General features: G+C 42.4%; 1 protein-coding gene across 7 annotated transcripts in view; it reads left to right on the forward strand.

The window, feature by feature from the left end:
* ARHGAP12 (Rho GTPase activating protein 12) overlaps positions 1-20,867 on the forward strand; it is an 86,150-nt gene that overhangs the window by 26,350 nt on the left and 38,933 nt on the right. For all 7 annotated transcript variants that reach the window (XM_060248171.1, XM_060248172.1, XM_060248173.1 and 4 more), the window contains exon 2: positions 15,020-15,283. In XM_060248171.1, coding sequence (XP_060104154.1) covers positions 15,020-15,283 — 264 coding nt within the window. The remainder of the gene's footprint in view (positions 1-15,019; positions 15,284-20,867) is intronic.

The following is a 20,867-nucleotide window of genomic DNA, read 5'->3' on the forward strand; positions in this document are numbered from 1 at the left end:
CAGCCAATAGAAGGAAGAGAGGCTTGGCTCAGTAGCTCTGCTGTGCTATTGAGAGAGCCTGGCAAAGGAAGCTATTCCTCCCCTCTTCCTCCCCAAAGGAGGAGGCTCAGCCCATGGAGAAAATACAGGTTTTGTTCTGTAGCTCCTGTGCAACTGAGCAAGTCTTGCAAAGCAAGCTGTTATGCACAAGGAAGCAAGATACAGGGAGAAGGAAGCAGACGACAGCCAGTTGCTCGGGGGCCTGATTAGAGCCCTCTGGGGGCCTGATTCAGCCCCTGACCTGCATGTTTGACACCCCTGGACTAGAGCTTACAGCTAGGTTCCATCAGTTTTCACTGTTAAAAACAAAAACAGAGTTTTATGCTTGGTTGCAGGCTTTTCAGCCACCTGCTGTTTATGTTAATTTTACAAATTCCACAGAGGTAACTGTGTTGGTCTGCTGCAGTCACAATCACAGTTTCTTGTGGCACCTTAAACTAGAAATTGTTGTGGTATCAGTTTTCACAAGCCAGACCTATGTCATTTTGTAGGTTAGCAAGTTACTACGTAATGCTAGTTTGTATGTGACAAAGTAGGCTATGGTTCCCCCTCTGAGGCAGAGGCCATCTTGTGGGTGATTCCCAACCCACTTATAGGGAGGCAGACTAACTTCAAACTTCCTCTTCCTGTTGGGACTCACCTCACTCAGTTATTTTCCTGCCTCAGTAGGGAGAGCACCTAGTTATAGGCTGTGCCTATTACCTCAGTAGTTTACAAATTCTTCTCTATTCAATTATCCCTCTTTACTGCTCTATTCCTGCTTTTTCGTTAACTAGCCTTCTGGTACCTGTCTTACTCTCCTGACTCTTCATTCCTTTCCCTCAGTTGAGTGCGGGCTTCGGCTCCCCGGCTGCCATTTTTTTGTGCTCTTTTTTCCTCACGGAGGAGGATTAAGGTGGCTAGGAAACATGTCACGAAGAGAAGAGGATGATGGATTCCTATCGGAGTGGGAGGGTCAGAACCTCACCTTCAGATCAGCGAACTCAAAGGGAGCCGGCAAGACCCAGCAGAGGCTTGCGTGGGACTCCCTGTTGGAGCCGTCATTTCGCAATGTGCAATGAGAGCGCGCCAAAAACGCTTTTGTCACTGAGACGAGGCTGATGGCTTCGGGCCCAGCAGAGTCTTCCTTCTCATCCAGTGGAGGCGGTGAGCGTAGCTACCCAGGAATGAGCACCGCAGGGGCCCCCTTAAGCAGCAACAGCGGAAGGAACGAGCCACTTTATTTGTGACTCGCGAATAGGCCAGTTTGAAAATCCCCAGCCAGGAGATCTCATTCCCGTGCTTCTCCCTCAAGAATTCCTCACTCTTCTATGTGATATACGGGATGAGACGGGTTCCTTCCATAGAAAGTGAACCAGATCCAATAGGTCCCCCTCCGCTCCCTCGAGATCCCCTTCCCCTCACAGAAGATCCAGGCCACGAAAATGCCCATGGCCAACCAAGGCAGCCCAGAACCACATGCTGGCCCAAGGAAGAGATAGGACTGAAGAAGGGTCCTCCCCTTAGAGATGGACTTCAGACACCCAGTGACAGGGAAGAGGGTGAATTTTCCTTGGAAGAGGACCCAGATATAGACGTCCCAGAGCCAGTGCAGAGATTTTTCAAGGCGGAGGACCTACAATATCTGCTTTGGATCTCCATGATGATCCTGACATTGAGGAGAAGGAGGAGGAGGAGACCAAGTCCAAGGTCAAGCACAAGGAGGAGACACTGAATTTTTTCCAAAGAGGGCTTCATATGCCAAGGCCTTTCCCTTCCCAGCTTATTTTGAAAGGCAAATGAGAGCAGAGTGAAAGAGACCACTAGCTAATAAACAATACTCAGGGTTTCAAAAGAAAATGTATCAGGTTTATTCCTTTACTAATGAGTTTTTGCAGATCCCCCTGGTGGATGCACCGATAACAGCACTGCAGAGCTATGGCCTAGTCTCTGAGGATGGCCATGGAGCCCTGAAGGACAATATTGATAAAAAAGCTGAATTCGCCCTTTTCAGAACTCATGAAGCTGCAGCAATGGTGCTCAAAGCTTCAGCGATGGGATCCTTGGTGGCCAGAGCAGCTATAGTATGGATCTGCAAGCTAATTGGGAGGCTACCCCAGGAGGATCATTGTTCCATGGAAGCTGCAAATCGCATCTTAAGGGCCATTTCTTTTCTGGCTGACTCTACGCTAGACACTATGGGATTTACTTCCAGATCTATTTCTTCATCATCATCAGCTAGACGTTCTATTTGTCTAAGAGCTTGGTCAGCAGACACCTCCTCTAATAACATTGTGATGGCATATCCCTTCTATGGGGGGAGACTTTTCGGTCCAGCTCTGGATAAGATCTTAGTGGAGACCAGGGATGATAAGAAGGCAATGCCCAAGTTTATATGGCGTCAAGACCAACGATCTTCATATCAGCCCTCTACGTCTTCTTTTTGTTCACAGCATACCATTCCGCGTTTTTGACAGGATTCCAAAAGACCATCATGGAACAACTCCAGGCAGTCCTTTTGTCGCCCAGGTTTCTCCAAATTCAACAGAGCCAGAGCTAAACAGCCCAGTAGACCGGCGAGAGACCAGAATGGCACCAAACCATGACTATGCCCTTCTTCCTGTCAGGGCATGTCTGCTTCACTTTCGACACCAATGGGAATCCTCAACAGCAGACGCCTGGTGCAAGGAAATTGTCACCCATGGATAGACTTTCAGATTATACCACCGTCTCGTTTCATTCCGTCACCAGATCACAAGTCGGCAGAAAAGCGCCTCAGAACTTTACAAGCCATTCAGCATTTACTAGGCATAGCAGCCATTGAGCCAGTTCCCTCATCAGAATACGGTCAAGGTGTTTATTCGATCTTCTTCACCATGCCAAAGTGATTGGGGACTGGAGAGCAATTATGGACTTAAAATTCCTCAACAAGTTTGTGCGTTACAAGGCTTTTCGGATGGAGACACTACGCTCCATAGCGGAGGCACTTCAGCCCCAGGAATTATTAACGTCAATAGACTTAACAGAGGCCTACCTCCACATTCCAATCTTTCCAGGACATTGGAAGTTTCTTCGATTCAACTATGGTGACTGCCACTACCAGTAGAGAGCCCTTCCATTTGGCCTGACTTCTGCTCCTCGCATCTTCACCAAGGTTCTGATCAGTGTTATTATTCCCCTTTGGAAGCAGGGCATCCTGATCCATCCCTACCTAGATGATACTCCTATCAGGGCTCCCTCAAGAGAGAAGTCCGTTCAGGTCACGGAACAAACTATTCAACATATGCAAGAATTTGGGTTCTTGGTCAACGTCCAGAAGAGCTCCTTGGTACCCACCTACAAGCTGCAACATCTGGGGGTGGTTATAGATACCAGGTTGCAACAAATGTTCCTCCCAATGGACAAGGTGCAAAAGATCAAGGAAGCTGCGTCCTTGGTAATCCAGAGTCGTCAGTCCTCCTTGATGTCTCTCGTTTCTCTACAGGGGTTGATGATAGCCATGTTAGATGTGATATACTGGGCCAGGTTTCATGCTTGACTGCTTCAAAACTTTCTACTTCCTTACTAGCTTCAGATTTCCAGGAAGTCGGATTTGCAAATACAGGTGCTTCTGAAAATAAAGACCAGCCTGCATTGGTGGACAATGTTGAAAAATCTTACCAAAGGGAAATACTTCTGGATCAAAGATCGGATCCAAATCTTCACAGATTTAAATAAACTAAACTAAACAGATGCCAGTCTTACGGGCTGGGGGGCCACATGTCAGAACCAGTTCACCCAGGGTCTCTGGACCATGAAGGAGTCCATCAACTTGTTGGAGTTGAGAGCTGTAGGTTGGGCCTTGCGTCACTTTCAACGTCAGGTCAGGAATTGCCATGTTTTAATCAGAACAGACAACATTTCAGTCAAGGCCTACATCAATCGCCAAGGAGGTTCCAGGTCAAACAACCTACACAGAGAAGCTTGTCAGCTTCTGTCATGGGCTCAAATTCACCTTCAGTCCATCCAGGCGGAACATGTCAGGGGACTCCTCAACATCGTGACAGACTGGCTCAGTCATCAACAAATTCGACAGGGCGAATGGTTGATCAACGACAGGGTTTTTCAGCTGATAGTGAATTGATTCGGTCTACCCCTAGTCGACCTATTCGCTTCTCTGTAGAATCACAAACTTTCACGTTTCTTCACTCGATTTTACCATCCTCGAGTGGAGGATACAGATGCCCTGACAGCTCCGTGGCCGCGGGGATGTCTCTTCGCCTTCCCGCCGACTCTGCTCCTACCTCGCCTACTCAGGAAAATCCGAGACCTGGAAGCAGAGGTAATTGTAGTAGCGTCACACTGGCCTTGCCGCCCATGGTTCGCAGAACTGTAGGAGATGTCTACGCAACAGCCCATGATTCTACCTGTTTCAGCAGTTCTCTTGCAGCAGGAGTCTTCCATCCGCATCCAGAGTGCCTCAACTTGACCACGTGGTAATTGAAAGGTCGAAATTGCTTCGGTCAGGATACTCTCCTCAGGTAGTCAATACCATTTTTGCCTCAAGGAGACCTTCCACAGTGAGAATTTACAACACAACCTGGAAAGCCTTAGTCTGCTGGTGTAAGAGAAAGCAAGTGGATTCTCTTCGTCCAGAGATTAGGTCAACATGGCCTTCCACAGATCCCAGGAGATCAATTTGCCCCCATTTTGTCCGAAGCCCATTCATCCAAAGGAGAGAATCTGGCACACCCTAGATGTACGATGGCCTTTGAAATGCTGTATTCAGAGGGCACAGAGCATTCGTAGAACAGATTCCTTGTTCGTCAACCTTTTGCCCCCTCATATGGGTAAAAGAATGTCAAATGCAGCTATCAGCAAGGTTCTCAAACAGTGCATCACAGAAGCTTGTGGGTGAGTCTTAACAGGAAGAAGTAGTTTGAAGTTAGTCCTGCCTCCCTACAAGTGGGTTGGGAATCAGAGGGTTGCCCTCAGAGGAGAAGAACCCCTCATGGTAAGTATCCAATGGTCGTTCATACACTTTCTACAATGTGTGTGTTTAGTCTGTAAGGTGCCATACGTTTGTACATGTAATTTTGTGAGATGTACTGAGTAAGACCACTAGTCCATCTATATCAGTTTGATGTACTCTGGCAGAAAACATATCACATTTTTAAATGTTCTTTTAACCTCCCCCCCTCCATGCATGAGGCAAATTGGCATTTGAGGTTGATGCATAATTCACTGTAAGTAATTTATAAGTGTTTCCTAGGAAAGTCCGAAGTGTAAAAAGCAGTACTCAACCTAAACCAGGATGTGGTCACAGACAGAATTTTAGGCAGGAACTTGCATTTCAGCTTTCAGTAAACCACTGGAATTGCTGTTAGTTGCAAATTACTAAATCTTCAGAAAGTTCCCTTCCAGCTCTAATATTATCCACTTTTTGTTTCTTTGCTGATGTTCAGGTCTGAAAATGTCTTTGCTGTCTGGCTGAAAAAGCCCCTGAGTCTCCCCTACTAATCTAGTTCTTGTAGTAATATCAGAAAAACAAGAATAAAATAGATTGCTGGAATTTTCAGATGCAGCTTGTTGTTTTGGTAGCATGCAGAGATGTAACATTTTCAGCGAAGCCATGTATATTTTGTAAGAATTGAAATGACTGGAGATTGGTGCCACTTTATCATCCTGTTACTAGTTTTAAATGAGAATGTTCTCCAACTATTTGCTGTTCCAGCTGATCCTCTGAATGCTGAGCATCCTATTATAACTGACCCATGTGTGTGCTGAATGTGTGTGGAACAGGGAGGGAGAGAAAGAGTGTTGTAGCAACTAATTACTGTATGTTGCTTTGTCAGCTTCCCACTATTCCTGCTATCTCAGCTGTGGGAGCACTGTTCATGATTCATTCTCCTTACTAGGTATGTTTGTCTTAATTTTTTTCAAATGCAAACAGGCCTATCTTTTCAAGGGGAAGAAAATACTGTGTGTGTGTGGAGATGGCAGATGAGAAGAGAGGCAGGAGCACTTCCGCCTTTTCCGGCCTTGCTGTTTTGTCACTTGAAGTCATCTCAGACTTGTTACTCTTGTGGGAAAAGCGTATGGGGAAAAGAACAATAGTTTTCAAAGATGAATGCTAAAGAAAACATGGTTTCAAACAATGGGGAAAAATAGAATGCTCTTCTTTCTGGAGTTTTAAAAAAGCAGGCTGATGCTTTAGTTGGCATGACACAATACATATGAGACTTTACATCATGTAGATTAACCTGTGTTTAAAAGCAAAACTGTATATTGGCCAGGCTTTCAAAATATTGTTCGTAAAGTTGCTAGAATGGGAGAATTTTGTACATTCAGTCAGTCTCATCAAATCAAGAATATGTTGTATGGAGTAATTTAAAACAAAAATTGGCTAATATTATAGATGCTGAAGCATGCTTCAAACTTTGTACACAGTGACATTGAGCAGTTAGGTCTAGTTGAAAGGCTTCATACTGGAAGGAGGAGCATGTTCCCAGTTGCTTTTGCTAATCCCTTTTGTGTGAGTTCATAATCTCTTTTGTGTGAGTTACAGGTATTCTTGCTTGTTTTAAATATCACACTGTGTTCCTATTCAGCTTCCCTGAGCCCTTAAACCTGGGGTGTTGAATTCATTTTTTACAAGGACCGGATCTGACATAAATGGGACTTTGTAGGGTCAGGCCATGCGTATCTTAAAATATAATGCCAGGTAGTGGAGACTACTCCCAGAGGAGGGAGTAACTGGGCACAGAGACCTTAATGGAAAGTCCATGCTGCATTTTCTTTGCAGCTTTGTAAGCCCAGAATTGCTTCTTGCTTCAGCCTTCAAAGACACGGGGCTCCATTGATGTCTGCATCAAGGGTGAAGAGCTTGGGGGTATTTCTGGATGCCTCTCTAACCATGGATGCCCAGGTTACCACCACTGCCAGATCGGCCTTCTTCCATCTGAGGCGGATCAGATAGTTGGTCCCGTATCTCAACTCCCGCGACCTGGCCACAGTAACTCATGCAATGGTCACTTCCAGGCTAGATTATTGTAACTCTCTCTACTTGGGGCTGCCCTTGACCCTGGGAACTTTGGCAGCCTTGGAGCTTCAAAGGGTGAGGACAGGAGGGGGACGGTGAAAAGAGCCCAGCAGGTCTGATTAAAGCCCTGAGTGGGCCAGTGGTGGCCCATGGGCTGGACATTTGACATCCCTGCCTTATTTTTTATTTATTATTTAATTCGATTTTTAGCCCGCCCTTCCAGTGGAACAGGCTCAGGGCGGGTTACATCATAAAAAGTCAACAGTAAAAACAATAAAAGACCAGTTTAAAATATATAGAATCTAAAATTAGACAGACTAAGATGGCAGATTCTGCCTCACAGATGTGACCTATTGTCCAGGTCCAGCAGATCTTGTAGCGCTGGGTTGGAATGATGGGGGGAGGCCGATAGCAAATCATGCTCACTGCCTCGGCTGAAAGCCTGATGAAAGAGCTCTGTTTTACAGGCCCTGCGGAATTGAAGCAGATCCCGCAGGGCCCGGATCTTCAGGGGGAGCTCATTCCACCAGGCAGGAGCCAGGGCTGAAAAGGCCCTAGCCCTTGTCGAGGCCAGATGGACGTCTCTGGGGCTGGGTATTACCAAAAGTTGTTGGTTTGCTGATCGTAAGGATCTACCGGATTCATACAGGGAGAGGCGGTCCCGAAGACATGCTGCCCCCTGGCCATATGGGGCTTTAAAGGTAAGTACCAATACCTTGAACTGCATCTGGTACTTAATGGGTAGCCAGTGCAGTTCAAACACCACAGGATGGATCCGTTCCTGTACAGGCGATGAAGTCAACGTCCGTGCAGTGGCGTTCTGCACCAGCTGGAGTTTCCGGAGGAGGGTCAAGGGCAGCCCCACGTAGAGAGAGTTACAATAATCTAGCCTGGAAGTGACCATTGCATGGGTTACTGTGGCCAGGTCGCGGGGGTTGAGATACGGGACCAACTGTCTGATCCGCCTCAGATGGAAGAAGGTAACCTGGGCCTCCATGGTTAGAGAGGCATCCAGAAATACCCCCAAGCTCTTCACCCTTGATGCAGGCATCCATGGAGCCCCATCAAAGGATGGGAGCCTGATCTCTGATCCCAGTCCCTTATAACCTAGGCACAGCACCTCCGTCTTCGATGGATTTAGTTTCAGCCGGCTCTGTTGCAGCCAGCCAGCCACAGCTTCCAATGCCCTACCCAGTTCCTCTGGGGCCGAATCCGGGTGGCCATCCATCAGCAGATAGAGTTTGGTGTCATTTGCATATTGATGACACCCCAGCCCATAGCTCCGGATGATCTGGGCAAGGGGGCACATGTAGATGTTAAATAACATTGGGGGGAGAATTGCTCCCTGCGGCACACCACATTGTAATGGGTGCCACTGGGATAGTTCACCCCCAAGCTCCACCCTCTGTTCCCGACCTTGGAGAAAGGAGACCAGCCATTGTAGGGCCAGCTCCCGTATCCCTGTGTTGGCAATTTCCTTTTTTGTTTGAAACTGCCACACATGATACTAAATTGTGAAAAAGCATCTACAGTAATTTTTGTGAAGTTGTTGCCGCAGGGCATGCAGGTTATTTGCCCACAGCATCCTTTCTGTATACTTCATTTTGACTTGCTGGTCATGGATGGGGTTGCATTCCATTCACTGTGGTCTAGATACATTCATTGTTTTGATTAAACTAGAAAGGTAGAACAGAAACCAGTGTATTCTGACTTGTCTTGCATTCAAGCAGAATTCAGGGTTCTGCGTAGTCTGCACTTAACACTTCCATATTTGACTAGATTTCACAGCCTAAGTAAATCATGTATATTTGTCAGATTTATATATTTGCATCTTGAATATATTTTGCTTCTGCTGGCTTTTACATGGAGTTCTTCTGATCACTGGAAATCCAACAGTGCTGTCTTATGAACACTTCTTTAGGAATAAGCCCTATTGTTGTGCAGTTGCAGAAAAGTGAATGTAAAAAGCCTTTATAAGCTTTTGTTATTGGAGAATTGACAACGGACTCTGTAGAAGGTATATCCAGATGGATAGCTGGTGTTAGTCTGAAGCAATCGAACAAAGTTGTCTGACGAAGCGTGCCTGCACATGAAAGCTTATCTCGAATAAATTATTGTAAGTCTCAAAGGTGCCATTCGACTCTTAACTTGACTCTGCAGAAGATGTTTGAAAACATTAACAAACCTCTTAGCACATAAGACCAAAAAGTGATATAGAACTATTTTAAAAGTAGTGTGACCATACTTCCTTGTGAAATCTTCAGTGCACAGAAATACGCTGTGGTTTTAGGGAGGGGTTTTTTTTTTTGTTTTCCCATGATGGACTGAGTGGCTGAATGATGGCTAGGTGAAAATATCAGACTGTTAAATAGAAGATGATGGAGGTGACTGCTTGTTTGGAACTTGAACGTCCCTTCTGACTGACTCAGCTAGATGAATTTGCTAGGATTGGGAAGAGGGAGAAAAGTGTTCTCTGTACAAATGCAGAGGAACACTCTTTACTTCCTACCCTCTGTGTGGTGAAGCATCCCAGGGGCTGTGGTGGACCCAGCAGCAGCAGTAGTGTTTCAGGCTGGGGGTTGTAGTGGGCCCAGTGAAGCAGCCTGATGGCCGCACTGTGTATGGCAGAGGCAGCAAAGAGGGCTGGAGGACTTTGCTGGTGAGAAAGTGAGATGGAATCCCCCCCACAAGTCTCACAGGCCCCCATTTGTAGTTATTCTTTACATGTGCACCCATGGCAACCCTTCTTTTAGTGAATCAGACCCTTAGAGGAATTTATGGGGCATATGATCATCATCTCACTGGTGTCCAGCGACCTTGGAGGGATAAAAAGGAGGGGGCTTGAGGTTCTCTAAAAGTAGATTCAAGTATCTCCTCATGCTTGCAGATGCTGTTGGTCACTTACAGCGGGAGCTGGGGATCAAGACAGCTACAGCAAATATACATGTGTCAAGTGAATATTTCAGATAAGTTATGAATAGCATGACAGTTCTGTGAATGGTGTGTCCAGCATTTGATGTTTAAAAATTATGTACTTTTTTGGGAAGGAGATTCTCATCAGGATTGTGGTGTGAGATGACTGTGGTTTGTGTGTGTGTGTTTAATAGCTCTGGGAGTAGTAAAATGACATGGGGTGAAAGTTCAACCCATATTCCCTTGCACCTATTGGAATCACGCTGTCCCCCTTGCATGTTCATTGAACTCCCAGTGTTCTGTAGGTCTGCATAGCTGGTAGGCATCTTGTACTTTTTGTTTAATCTGGGCTGTGCTGAATTAGTAGCCTTTTAGACCAGGTATAAAAATAGCCTCCCATCTGGTAGCCTGGTAAACAGAAATTTCCGAGTTCCTAAACAGATGTTCATAAATTGGTCTGTTCCCCCCTTTGAAGTCCAGATGACACTGGAGGTCCCTTCCAACTCTGTGATTCTATGAAGTCTGCAAATAGGCATGCGTCTAGGTAAGCTAGGAAAAATTGTGGATTTGTGACAGTTCTAGAATTTACCATTTGTGATTTCCTGCCTGCTGATTTTTTATTGGAAATGGAGGGTTTTTTTTAAATGTAGGTGAATACCATGTTGCCTGAAAACCATGGCAACCCCACTTGAGTCATGAGTTCTTGTTAACATGAACAGCAGCGACTCCCAGAAGTTTATACCCTGAAACTCTTGTTGATCTGTAAGGGGCTACTGGACTTGAATCTGTTTCACTGCAGACCATCATGGCTACCCTCTGAAGCGGTATAATTGTAACTATGAGCAATGGTTTAATGCCAGCATGGGGCATATCTATAAACTGTGTTTTATGCTGATGTAATAGTGTTGTATCCAGTGTTCCCTCTAAGTTGAGTTAGTGTCTGCTAGCTCACAGTTTTTTAGCCTCTGGCTCACACTTTTTTGGCTTAGGAAAAATGGCCGCAGAGCAAACTGATTTATGCAATAGCTCACAACTTTAATGCCAGGAAGTAGAATTTTTGCTCACAAGACTCCACAGCTTAGAGGTAGTGTTGGTTGTATCATATATTTCACTGTGAAAGTTTCTCTTGGAATTCTTGGTTAGCAAAAATGTTATGCTACTGGTTTGGCATTAAAATTATGGTCCATGGGTTAATTTTTTGCAACAATACAAGCAGAGGTCCTTCAAGGATTTGCAGGGGGCATCTCATTCCCTGCCTCTACTTGGCACATGTATATCATCTGTAGCTGTCCTGATCTCCCAAATCTTACTCCACACATTATTTTCTCTTCCCCCTCCATGCACTGCATGGCCTCTCATCTTTCCCTGCTTCATTTTCCCCGTCCTGCTTCATTTTCTCCGTCCTACCCAACAATTTACCTTTATCTGCTTTTCCTTCTATCCTACCACTTACCTACCCTTTTCTATCCTCTCATCAACTACTTCTTTCCTGTCCATCTTGGATCTTTTCAAGGCTTCTTCTCTCCTCTGCATTTGTCAGGAACAATGGCTTGGAAGGCCAGCAGTGTTGTTACAGTTGCCTAGCAACTCCAGAAACTGCCATTGAGATCTCAAATGTAGTCTCAGAAGATCTCAGTAAGCATTCATTGCTTCAAACTACAAATGTTGTTCCCTTAAAAAACAACAACCTCCCCCTGTTTTTTTATTCTTTTAAAGATTCCATATATTTCTGCAAACCTGGGACTTGCCTCAGGTTTGTAGACTGCCACCCCCCCTTCTGTCCCTGGCCCCACTATATGGATTTTTTAAAATCTGTATTGTAGGGTGTGAATTTTTAAAATCTATATGCTAGGGTTTGGTTCAGAATAAGGTATGGTTAAACAAAAGCTATAATAAGAGTCCTGTGGTAAAGCTGCAGTACTGCAGTCCAAACTCTGCTCATGACTTGAGCTTGATCCCAGCGGAAGCTGGGCTCAGGTAGCCGGCTCAAGGTTGACTCAGCCTTCCATCCTTATGAGGTCGGTAAAATGAGTACCCAGCTTGCTGTGGGGAAAGTGTAGATGACTGGGGAAGCCAATGGCAAACCACCCTGTAAAAAAGTCTGTCATGAGAACTTTGTGATGCGATGTCATCCCAGAGTTGGAAACAACTGGTGCTTACACAGGGGACTACCTTTACCTTTAAACAAAAACTGCTGTAAATGTACATAATATAAAATTTGCAAAGGAACTTAATTGATATTTTATGATTGTTTAAGAGCTCCGCAGTGACATCTAGTGAGTGAGAAGGGAATTTGAACAATATTCTGTGACTGTATCCCTCAGTTTAGTTATTTAGTCTAGTATAAAATATTTAACTGAAGGCTACCATTAATAAAATATAACAATATAATGTTAGCAAGTTGTTCCCTATGAGTGGTAAGGCAGCTTCTGATACTGTAGAGTTGCTAAATTTTAATTGCTAATAATTAATTTTACTAGTAATAACGTGGAAGGGAGACCATTGGAAGCCCTAAAAATAGTGGGTTATAAATATGTGAAATAAGCAAGATGAGAAACCATCCTAGATTTTGTGAGAGTTCTTGGATTAGAAACAGGACACCCTGTATTCCAGGGTGCCTTCTTTATGAAGCATCTGAACTGTCTAGCTGACCTTATGTAGATGAGACCTAACTCTTACTCAGCAAGGCAGTCCAGCCTTCCTAGCCACATGGTGGCCATCCAGGCTGTTCTGTGATCTTTTTCAAAGCTTTGCAGCAAAGGAAAAATAAGAGAAAAGCCAGAGAAATATGGGAAATGCATGAAAGTACAATGATGCTATGTAGAAGCACACACACACGCACAGACGGTTTTCCTGCAGTGATCAACTTGGGGCAAATAACCTGTATGTTAACAGCCATTTGTAAACTGGTATGGAAGAACCTGAAAGTTGATGCAAACTAGTTAAAGTGCTTTGTTTTAAACGGAGGTAGATGTTATGGATAAATTATTCCTAGTTAATCCAGTGCTCAGGTGTGTTGGTTGGTATGTTCTTCCTGAGTCTAATAAAGAATTTAGTGGCTTCAAATGGTGTACTGTGTTTAGGGTTGCATAATAAATAAACGTGAAAGACAATGCAGCTGGTTTCTCTGAGCCTTTGAGGACTATTAAATTCTCTCAGATTTAGGATACTTGTCCTTTTTAAAGCTCTTAACCCTTTGAATTTGCAGCCTTGAGACAAGGAATGATAGATGGTTCCTTGAATCTCATAGCTTAGTATTCAGTCTATCTCTGTGTTTAACTTCTAGCAGTTTTTCTGGGTCAATAGTCTCTTCCACAATAAATCTTACAGCAAAATTTGCATTATTCAAGTGGCACAGCAAAAATAATTTATTCTGCAGTAAGACAGGGAGGCTAGCTTTGTTCAAGGCTAAGTAGCTCTTTCTCTGTTTTTCATTCACTTATCTATAATTTCAACCTACAGCAGTCCTATTTGAGCAATACTTGTTGGAGCTAATGAATAAGCAGACTGCAAATTAGCTGTTTAGTTACTAAGCTTTCTGCTTTTTTGCTTAAGAGGGTAAAAAAAAAATCATGTGTTCTAAAAGGCTCAGCTGTGAGTTTAAAACATCTTTTTCATGTAGCACAGATGTTTGGGAAAAGTAACCCTACACATGTGATCTCCCTCCTTCACGCTCTGTATCAGGAGAGGTGTATTCCCACCTGGAATTAGTTTTTTATAATAGGCTCACTACAGTTGTGTTGTAGGACTGAGTGAGTCTGGGCAGCTTAAATCTTTATCTGCTAGGTTAGGTTCCTTTATAAAATTATTTTGAGATGACTTTTAAAAATTAACTTCTATATAGCTGATTTTTAAAAAGCATTTTATTACAAGGTGTGTGTGGAGAGATTGTGGAATAATAACTTGGGGAAAACAATGTGAAAAAGAAGAATAACTTGGAAAATTCCATCCCTCAAAATCTAGGATTCTGTAAGGTGTCATGGGCTTGAGCAAGCAGATTTCTCATTCCCTTCCTTTTCTCCTTTAACTGGCACCAAGCTGTTCTCAACTATCGTCCTTTCTGGAGCTTATTTAGTCATTTTCAGATCATTTGAAGGGTTCTTCCCCACCCATCCTCAGTTGATTTACAGATTCATATTTTTCTGCATACCTGGGGATTACCATGAGGTAGTAGATACCTGGTCTGTGGGTAGTGTGGGTTTGTGCCTTTCATCATTCGCACAGTGGCCAGGCAGTTTACTACACAGAGAGCCAGATTGGTGTAATGGTTAAGAGTGTCAGAATAGCATATGAAAGGCCAGAATTTTAATTGCCACTATATATTTTGACTGCGGCAAGAATTTTATTTGCTAAATTTTGGAGGTTAAAGGTAGTCCCACAAAAGGAAGATGTAGTTCAGAAAATTCTTCAAGTTGCTGAAATGGACATTTTAGCCAGTTTGGTTAAAGGGATGCCACGTTGCGAAGCGAAAGAGAAATGGGAGAAAGTATATAAGTGGTTGGATAAAACTGAACGTTATTTATTATGATTAATAGTTTCTTTGTTACATTTATGTAGATAATGACGGATATTAAATTTGGGTGGCGGGTTTTAAACCACAATTCATCTCTTCTTGTAAGTAATTGTGTGGTATAGGATGATGTTAATCCTTTGTTTTTCTTTCTTTTTGTATTTAAGTTGCTATTTTTTGTATGTATTAATTATAAGATTGGAAACATAATTAAAAAAAATGGGAAAAAAGAGTGTCAGAATAGCATCCGAAAGGCCAGAATTTTAATTGCCACTCATGCCAAAGAAGCTTGCTTGGGTGACCATGGGCCAGTTGCTCTCTCAGCCTAATCTACCTTACAAGGTTGTTATGAGGATAAAATAGAGGAGAGAAGAATGATGTAAGCTGCCTTGGGTCTCCATTGGTGGAAAATGGAGTGAAAATTAAATGAGTAATAAGTATTAGATTTGCTTGCTTAAAGCCCTGAATATTCCCTGCATCATATCAGTTCAGTGTCTGTTGTTGTACAGTCATAACATGCACTTTTAAGTAATGCAGAACTTCTTTTCTTAAAACAGCCAACAACTCCACCAAGCCAAGGAAGGCCAGATTCACCAGTTTATGCTAACTTGCAAGAACTAAAAATATCTCAGTCTGCACTCCCTCCTTTACCTACAACCCCTCCAATTCAAATTAATGGAGAGTGGGAAACCCACAAAGATAATACAGGACGCTGTTACTATTACAACAAAGGAACACAAGAAAGAACCTGGAAACCACCACGCTGGACTCGGGATCCAAGCATAAGTCGAGGAGACTCTCTGAACCAGATTGATCAAGAGGTAAGCTTACTGTTAAGTGTGAATTGTGGAAAAAAATTCAGTTGGATTAGAATGTGCGGCTCTTGATATGGCCTTAATGTCCCCTCATTGGGGAACCTCCAGCTTTTTATTGCATCTCTCCCAGAATAAAGGTCTCTGCTTTAAACAACCCAGGATTTGATCTAAGGGCTTCTTTATTCTAAGGGGTGTTTTTCTTTGGCAGAAGGGGATAATTGGATCCAAACCAAAAAACCCTAAGAGATTCTTTTACCTAATAGATGGACAGATCCCACCTTAGCTTGTAATAGTTACATGACTTCATTATAAATAATAAGGTTAAGGCAAGACAGCTTCAGTCTAAAGTTACTACATAATTAGTGCTTGCTTATCAGATCTACATTGAAACTGGGATAATTTTGAATTAACTTTAGATTCATGATAAATGTGTACCATTTTGATCTCTGCCAGGTATTCCAAAAGCAGTGGGTTGGATCCCGTGAAATGGTTCTCCTTACACTGGTGTTTTCCTCTGAAACGAAGACCCTTGTGCTGGCATAAGAGGTTTTCCCACTGGTGCAAGGAGGGAATATAAACTGTGTAAACAAAAAAATATGCCACTGAGAGTGGAAAGGTCTTGTAGAGCCCAACCCAATCCCTCTAGCCCCTAGAACCAGAAAAACACAAAGTTGACGCATCTATGAATGGCGCATCTTAGTTTGGAGGAGAAAGAACAGATGGTCTCTGTGCTAACGCAACTGGTCTGTCTAGGTCCAGTGCCTAGTATGTGTGTTGTTATCAGGGGTGATATTAGCAACTATATGGAGTGCAGCGTAGAAGATAAGTCAGTGAGACATAAGGTTTAAGAAAGGAGTGTTTGAGGAAGGAGGAAAAAAATGTTATAGGGTCATTTGCTGCCAGAGGCTTTTACTTTGTTACATTCAACAGGATTCACCTTTCTCTTTTCTTCTACTGTTGACTGTGATATATTTGCTGCTGTTACATTCAAGAGGATTCACCTTTCTCTTTTCTTTGCCTGTTGACTTTGTTGTTGTTTTTTGCTTTGGTTTACTGGCAATCCATATTTGGTAAGGTTAAAATGGGTTTCACTATTTTGATAAACTTCTGCAGGATTGATCTCAGAACTAAGAGAGTAGTTTTATTAAATATGATGGTATGGGATGTTAGAGACTTTGTGTTCAGTTTCCAACTCCCCAAAACTTGCAGTAGAATACAGCATCTCTGATTAATGATAGCTATGTTTCTTTATTCCTAAAATAGTTTATGATAAGAATTTCAGCCTTGAGGAAGCAGCTATGAAATTCTTGTAATTTTAGCTGGACTGGTGTTGCTAGCTTGTGATGCTATTTACACTATATCTTCAGTGATAGCTCAGATTGGCCATGACTTTGAAACCTTGAGACGCATAATCTGTCTGCTGTTGTATGTGGATTAGGTGTTATTGTTTATGTGATTCTGGGCCTCTACTTGGAAAACTATGGCATCCATGATAGAGAGGACTCCAGTGAAACAGCTTGAGCTGTGCTTTGGTGACTGTTCCATGTGTGCTTGAGCTTAGTGCCATTTTCAGTGTAGCTCCCTTAAGAATCCTAGCTGTGCTCTGGAACTGAAGTATCATGTGGGATTGTTCTTGAAAAAAAGGATCTGCTGCAGCTGGTAATTGAAGTGGCAGATGAGCTGATTGTGGGTGATCAGTCTAGGTGATCAGTTTGTTTACTCTGTGGACAGGGTGAGTTGTGTGTGTTCTTGTAGACACTACTGTGTGGTTGTAGTGGAACATGGTTTCAGAAATGTTTAGGATTGGAACATTGGTTGAATTTAGCTCTGTTTTGAATTAAGATATCTGTTTTGCCTGCATTATTCCAAATACTAACACACTGGTACTCACTTTGCAACTCATGGAGAACCACATTCACAGTTATCAGCAACCAAAACAGTCAGATAACCACCCCACCAAACAATAACATATTATATCTATACAAGTGTGGGCCTGCAAAGGTATTTGAATACCTTCTATGACTACAGTAATTGTAGTTCACTCTCTATCAATTATGCCAAATCTAAAGTAGTTGTCTTTTCAGATTGCTGGCGCCCACAGAGGTGGTTTATTGGCAACTCAACAATTGAGCAAACAAATTTTTTTAAATATTTGGGGATCACTTTTAATCACAAGTTAAGCTGGGTTTCACATCGTAACAACACCGTCAATTTGGCTAAATGTTCAGTTGCTCAAATTAAACAGGGTTTTTTTGCAAGGGGCAGCCAATTAGTTCTGGCAGCAATTAAGGTGTTCAAAGCTAAAACGCTAGCCCAAATTCTCTATGGTATCCATATATGGATCTCAGCATTTACCAGGAAAGTGGAGGGCATTCAAGCCTCATTCTTTAGACAAATTCTTGGTATGCCAAAATGTGTGTCCTACTTTGCTCTCTGCTCTGAAGTGGGTCAGTCTTTGGTGGAGACAAAAGCCTGGATTGCAGTGTTTAAATTCTGGCTCAAAATTCACTTTGGAACAGCCTTCTTGATTGTATGAAAAAGACTCATATATCTCATCCTGGTCAGCAGTTCTTATGTCCAAATTTAACAAGTTGGGGTTAGAGGTTGATGATTTTTTTACTTCTGATGAGTCATATATCTTCAGATGTATTAAATTGAGACTGTTGGAGTTGGAGGAAATGAAACTACATCCAACAGACCCTTATATTTGCGCCCCAGCTTCCTTAGGTCTTTATGCTTTCTGCAGCAAAATGCCCCATTATCTATCAGACTTAACCATTCCAAGTCATCGCAGGGCATTTATGTTTGCTAGACTAAATGTGTTTCCCTCCAAAGTTTTACAAGGGAGATATCATCGAGTCTCTTTAGGCGACAGACTCTGTTCCCATGGAGCGAATATTCCCAATTCAGCATGTATTGCTTGATTGTTCCTTTTATCATAATCTCCGTAAAAATTTATTTTGCAAGCTTTCTTCTCCCCAGATTTGTCTATTCTGCCACCCTGTTATTATTTATTGAACGATTCTGAGGGGGAGGTTAATGAGGCTGTGGCAGAAATTTTGGCTGACATCCTTAAATTTAAATCTGACCATGTATGAATGCATCTGTAAACTCGGTTTCATTTAGATTTTATCTCCAATGTTTAAATTTTTATATTTGTGTATTTTTATTTGCAACTGTTATGCCATTAAAGGTTTGGTATGATATTATATCTATAATATTAAATATAGTATAACCTCTTAAATTACTAGGGTACATCTAAGCTTATAGGGTTGTTTTTCTCCACCGCTTCTGAACCTTAGTCAGTCTTTTTGTATCTTGAGTGAGGGGAAGAGCTTCCTGCTTTGCCTTCTAACTCTGTTTTCAGCATGAGGTTCATCAGGTCAGGCAAGACAGTGAGATTGCTAATGTGCCTGGAGAAGAACTAGTTAGCTGTGGAGAAAGGAGAGTACCCCCCAAAAAACAACAACAACAACAACAGTGTTCCCTCTAAGCTGCAGAGTCTTGTGATCAAAAATTCTACTTTGTGAGCTACTGGGGTTAAAGCTGTGAGCTGCTGCATAAATTATTGTGCTCTGAGTCATCCTTCCTGAGCTAAGACAAAAATGTGTGAGCTGGAGGTTAAAAATATGTGAGCTAGCTCACACTAACTCAGTTTAGAGGGAACACTGCCCCCAACTACAGCAAGCTTCTTCTTTCTTGGGTGGCTGCTGTGGTGGTGGTGGTTTTACTCATGTTCAGTAAGTTTGTTCCCTCCCCCAAACTGCTCTAGTACTGGGATGAGAACATGATGGCAGCAGAGAAAGGTGAAGATGGTGGTTGGAGAGCACAGACCCTTTACTTCCATACCTGATAAAAGACCTGCAGTTCAGGAAGGCTCACAGTTTACACATCCTCCAGCCCTTCCAGCAGGGGTGACTTTAGAGAAGAAACTACCAACCACAAATGCTACCAAACAATGACCTTGTCCACTTTTCTGGTAAGGGTGCCATATTGGGGAACAGCCACAGGCAGTATGTCAAAGAGCCACAAGTGACACTGAAGCCACTGAGTGAATATCACAATAGATCAGTAATAATCCCCAGAATTATTGAATAATGTATGTGAAACACTGTGTCTTAATGGTTTTAGTACCTTGTTCTTTTATCAAAAGTTTTAGTTGCTTTTCCTGCTCCGTTAGCTTGAATGTATGAGGAAAAAACTATCAATGTGTCATGTAGTTTCTTTAGGTTCCAGGAGTAATCTGGTTTTTTGTTTTTTTATTAACCTTCTCTGTTGCCTTCAATTGATAACCTCCTTTTTTTGATAGCTGCTATTTTATTGAGGGTGTGTTCGTTGGGTAATTTTAATTTCTTCCCATTCATAAAAGTGTCTCAAAATATCACTGGGACCGCTATTGAATAAAGTGCTACTGATAGGTTAACGTGTAGGTTTTACAGATGAGCTTAGCTTCCTCCCATTTTACTAGGAAAAGCAGAAAAACAATTAAAATAGAACTGGTAGCTCAGTTTCGGAATGAGTATTTTGCCAACCTTTGTCTCTGCCATAAACTTGTATTTGAACATGTCTGATATTATGAAATAACTAAACTCTGTGTATTAATTCTGTGTGTAAATGAGAATAAATACTCAGAAGCAAAATTTCTAGAAACCTTGGTATTCCTTTTCTTCTAGGTTACACTGGAAATAATAAGTAAAAGCATCACTTACAAATGGCATGTTTTTAAACATTTGTAAAGGATGCTAGTTATATACATTCTCTGTTCAAATTAGAAATCGTGGCAGATAGAATCTACAAGGAAAGAAAATGTGCTGAGTCAAATTAAGTAGCATAAAGCAGTGGCAGCAGTGTCATTCACAGTTTCCTAATATAGTTCATAAAGCTGGATGCACACTCTTTGAACTTTCTAATTAAAGCATTAGAATTGATTTGTTACATTCCAGATCAAGACTTGGGCAAATGAAGGACTACTGCTTGATAGCTATATGAAACTTGAAGTACTCATCCATTTTTGCCATGGTGAAAAATGAGAAAAGATAATTTATTGATAACCTGCCTTTCTCACTGAGGTTCAAGATAGATTGCAAAACAATGCAATTTAATAGCATGAAATATCCAGTAAGCAATATAATAAGACTATCACCTCATTTGATATTTCATATGTTCAGTAGCATCTCAGATGTTTTGGGGACATAGTGTCTTCCTAGTTTGAGTGGAAGTGTGAAAAGGGTGAAAATTTATTTTTAATAGTGTTGTGCGCATGCAAACATTAGTTTGAAGTTTGATGTTAAAAATGAGAATGTTGGGTTTCCTGGAATTCAAAGGCATGTGTGTATATAGGTCTAGCCCAGTGGCAATCATTCGTTATTTGGGTGGAGTTGCCTGTAATGCAAATAGATGCCCCACATGACATTGTCTGAAGAAAGGAGATGTTGGAATGATCATCTCTAGTAAAGGAACAGATGGGGACAAGCTAGACTTAGCTTCTTACACACTTATTTGTTCTTAACTACAAATGCCCCCTCTGGCCAGTTCTACTTCTGCTACACTGACTCCTAATTTTGGAGAGGAGAAAAGACTTTTTTAAAAA

Source organism: Heteronotia binoei, chromosome 10 (genome assembly GCF_032191835.1).
Source record: "Heteronotia binoei isolate CCM8104 ecotype False Entrance Well chromosome 10, APGP_CSIRO_Hbin_v1, whole genome shotgun sequence".
Taxonomy (NCBI): domain Eukaryota; kingdom Metazoa; phylum Chordata; class Lepidosauria; order Squamata; family Gekkonidae; genus Heteronotia; species Heteronotia binoei.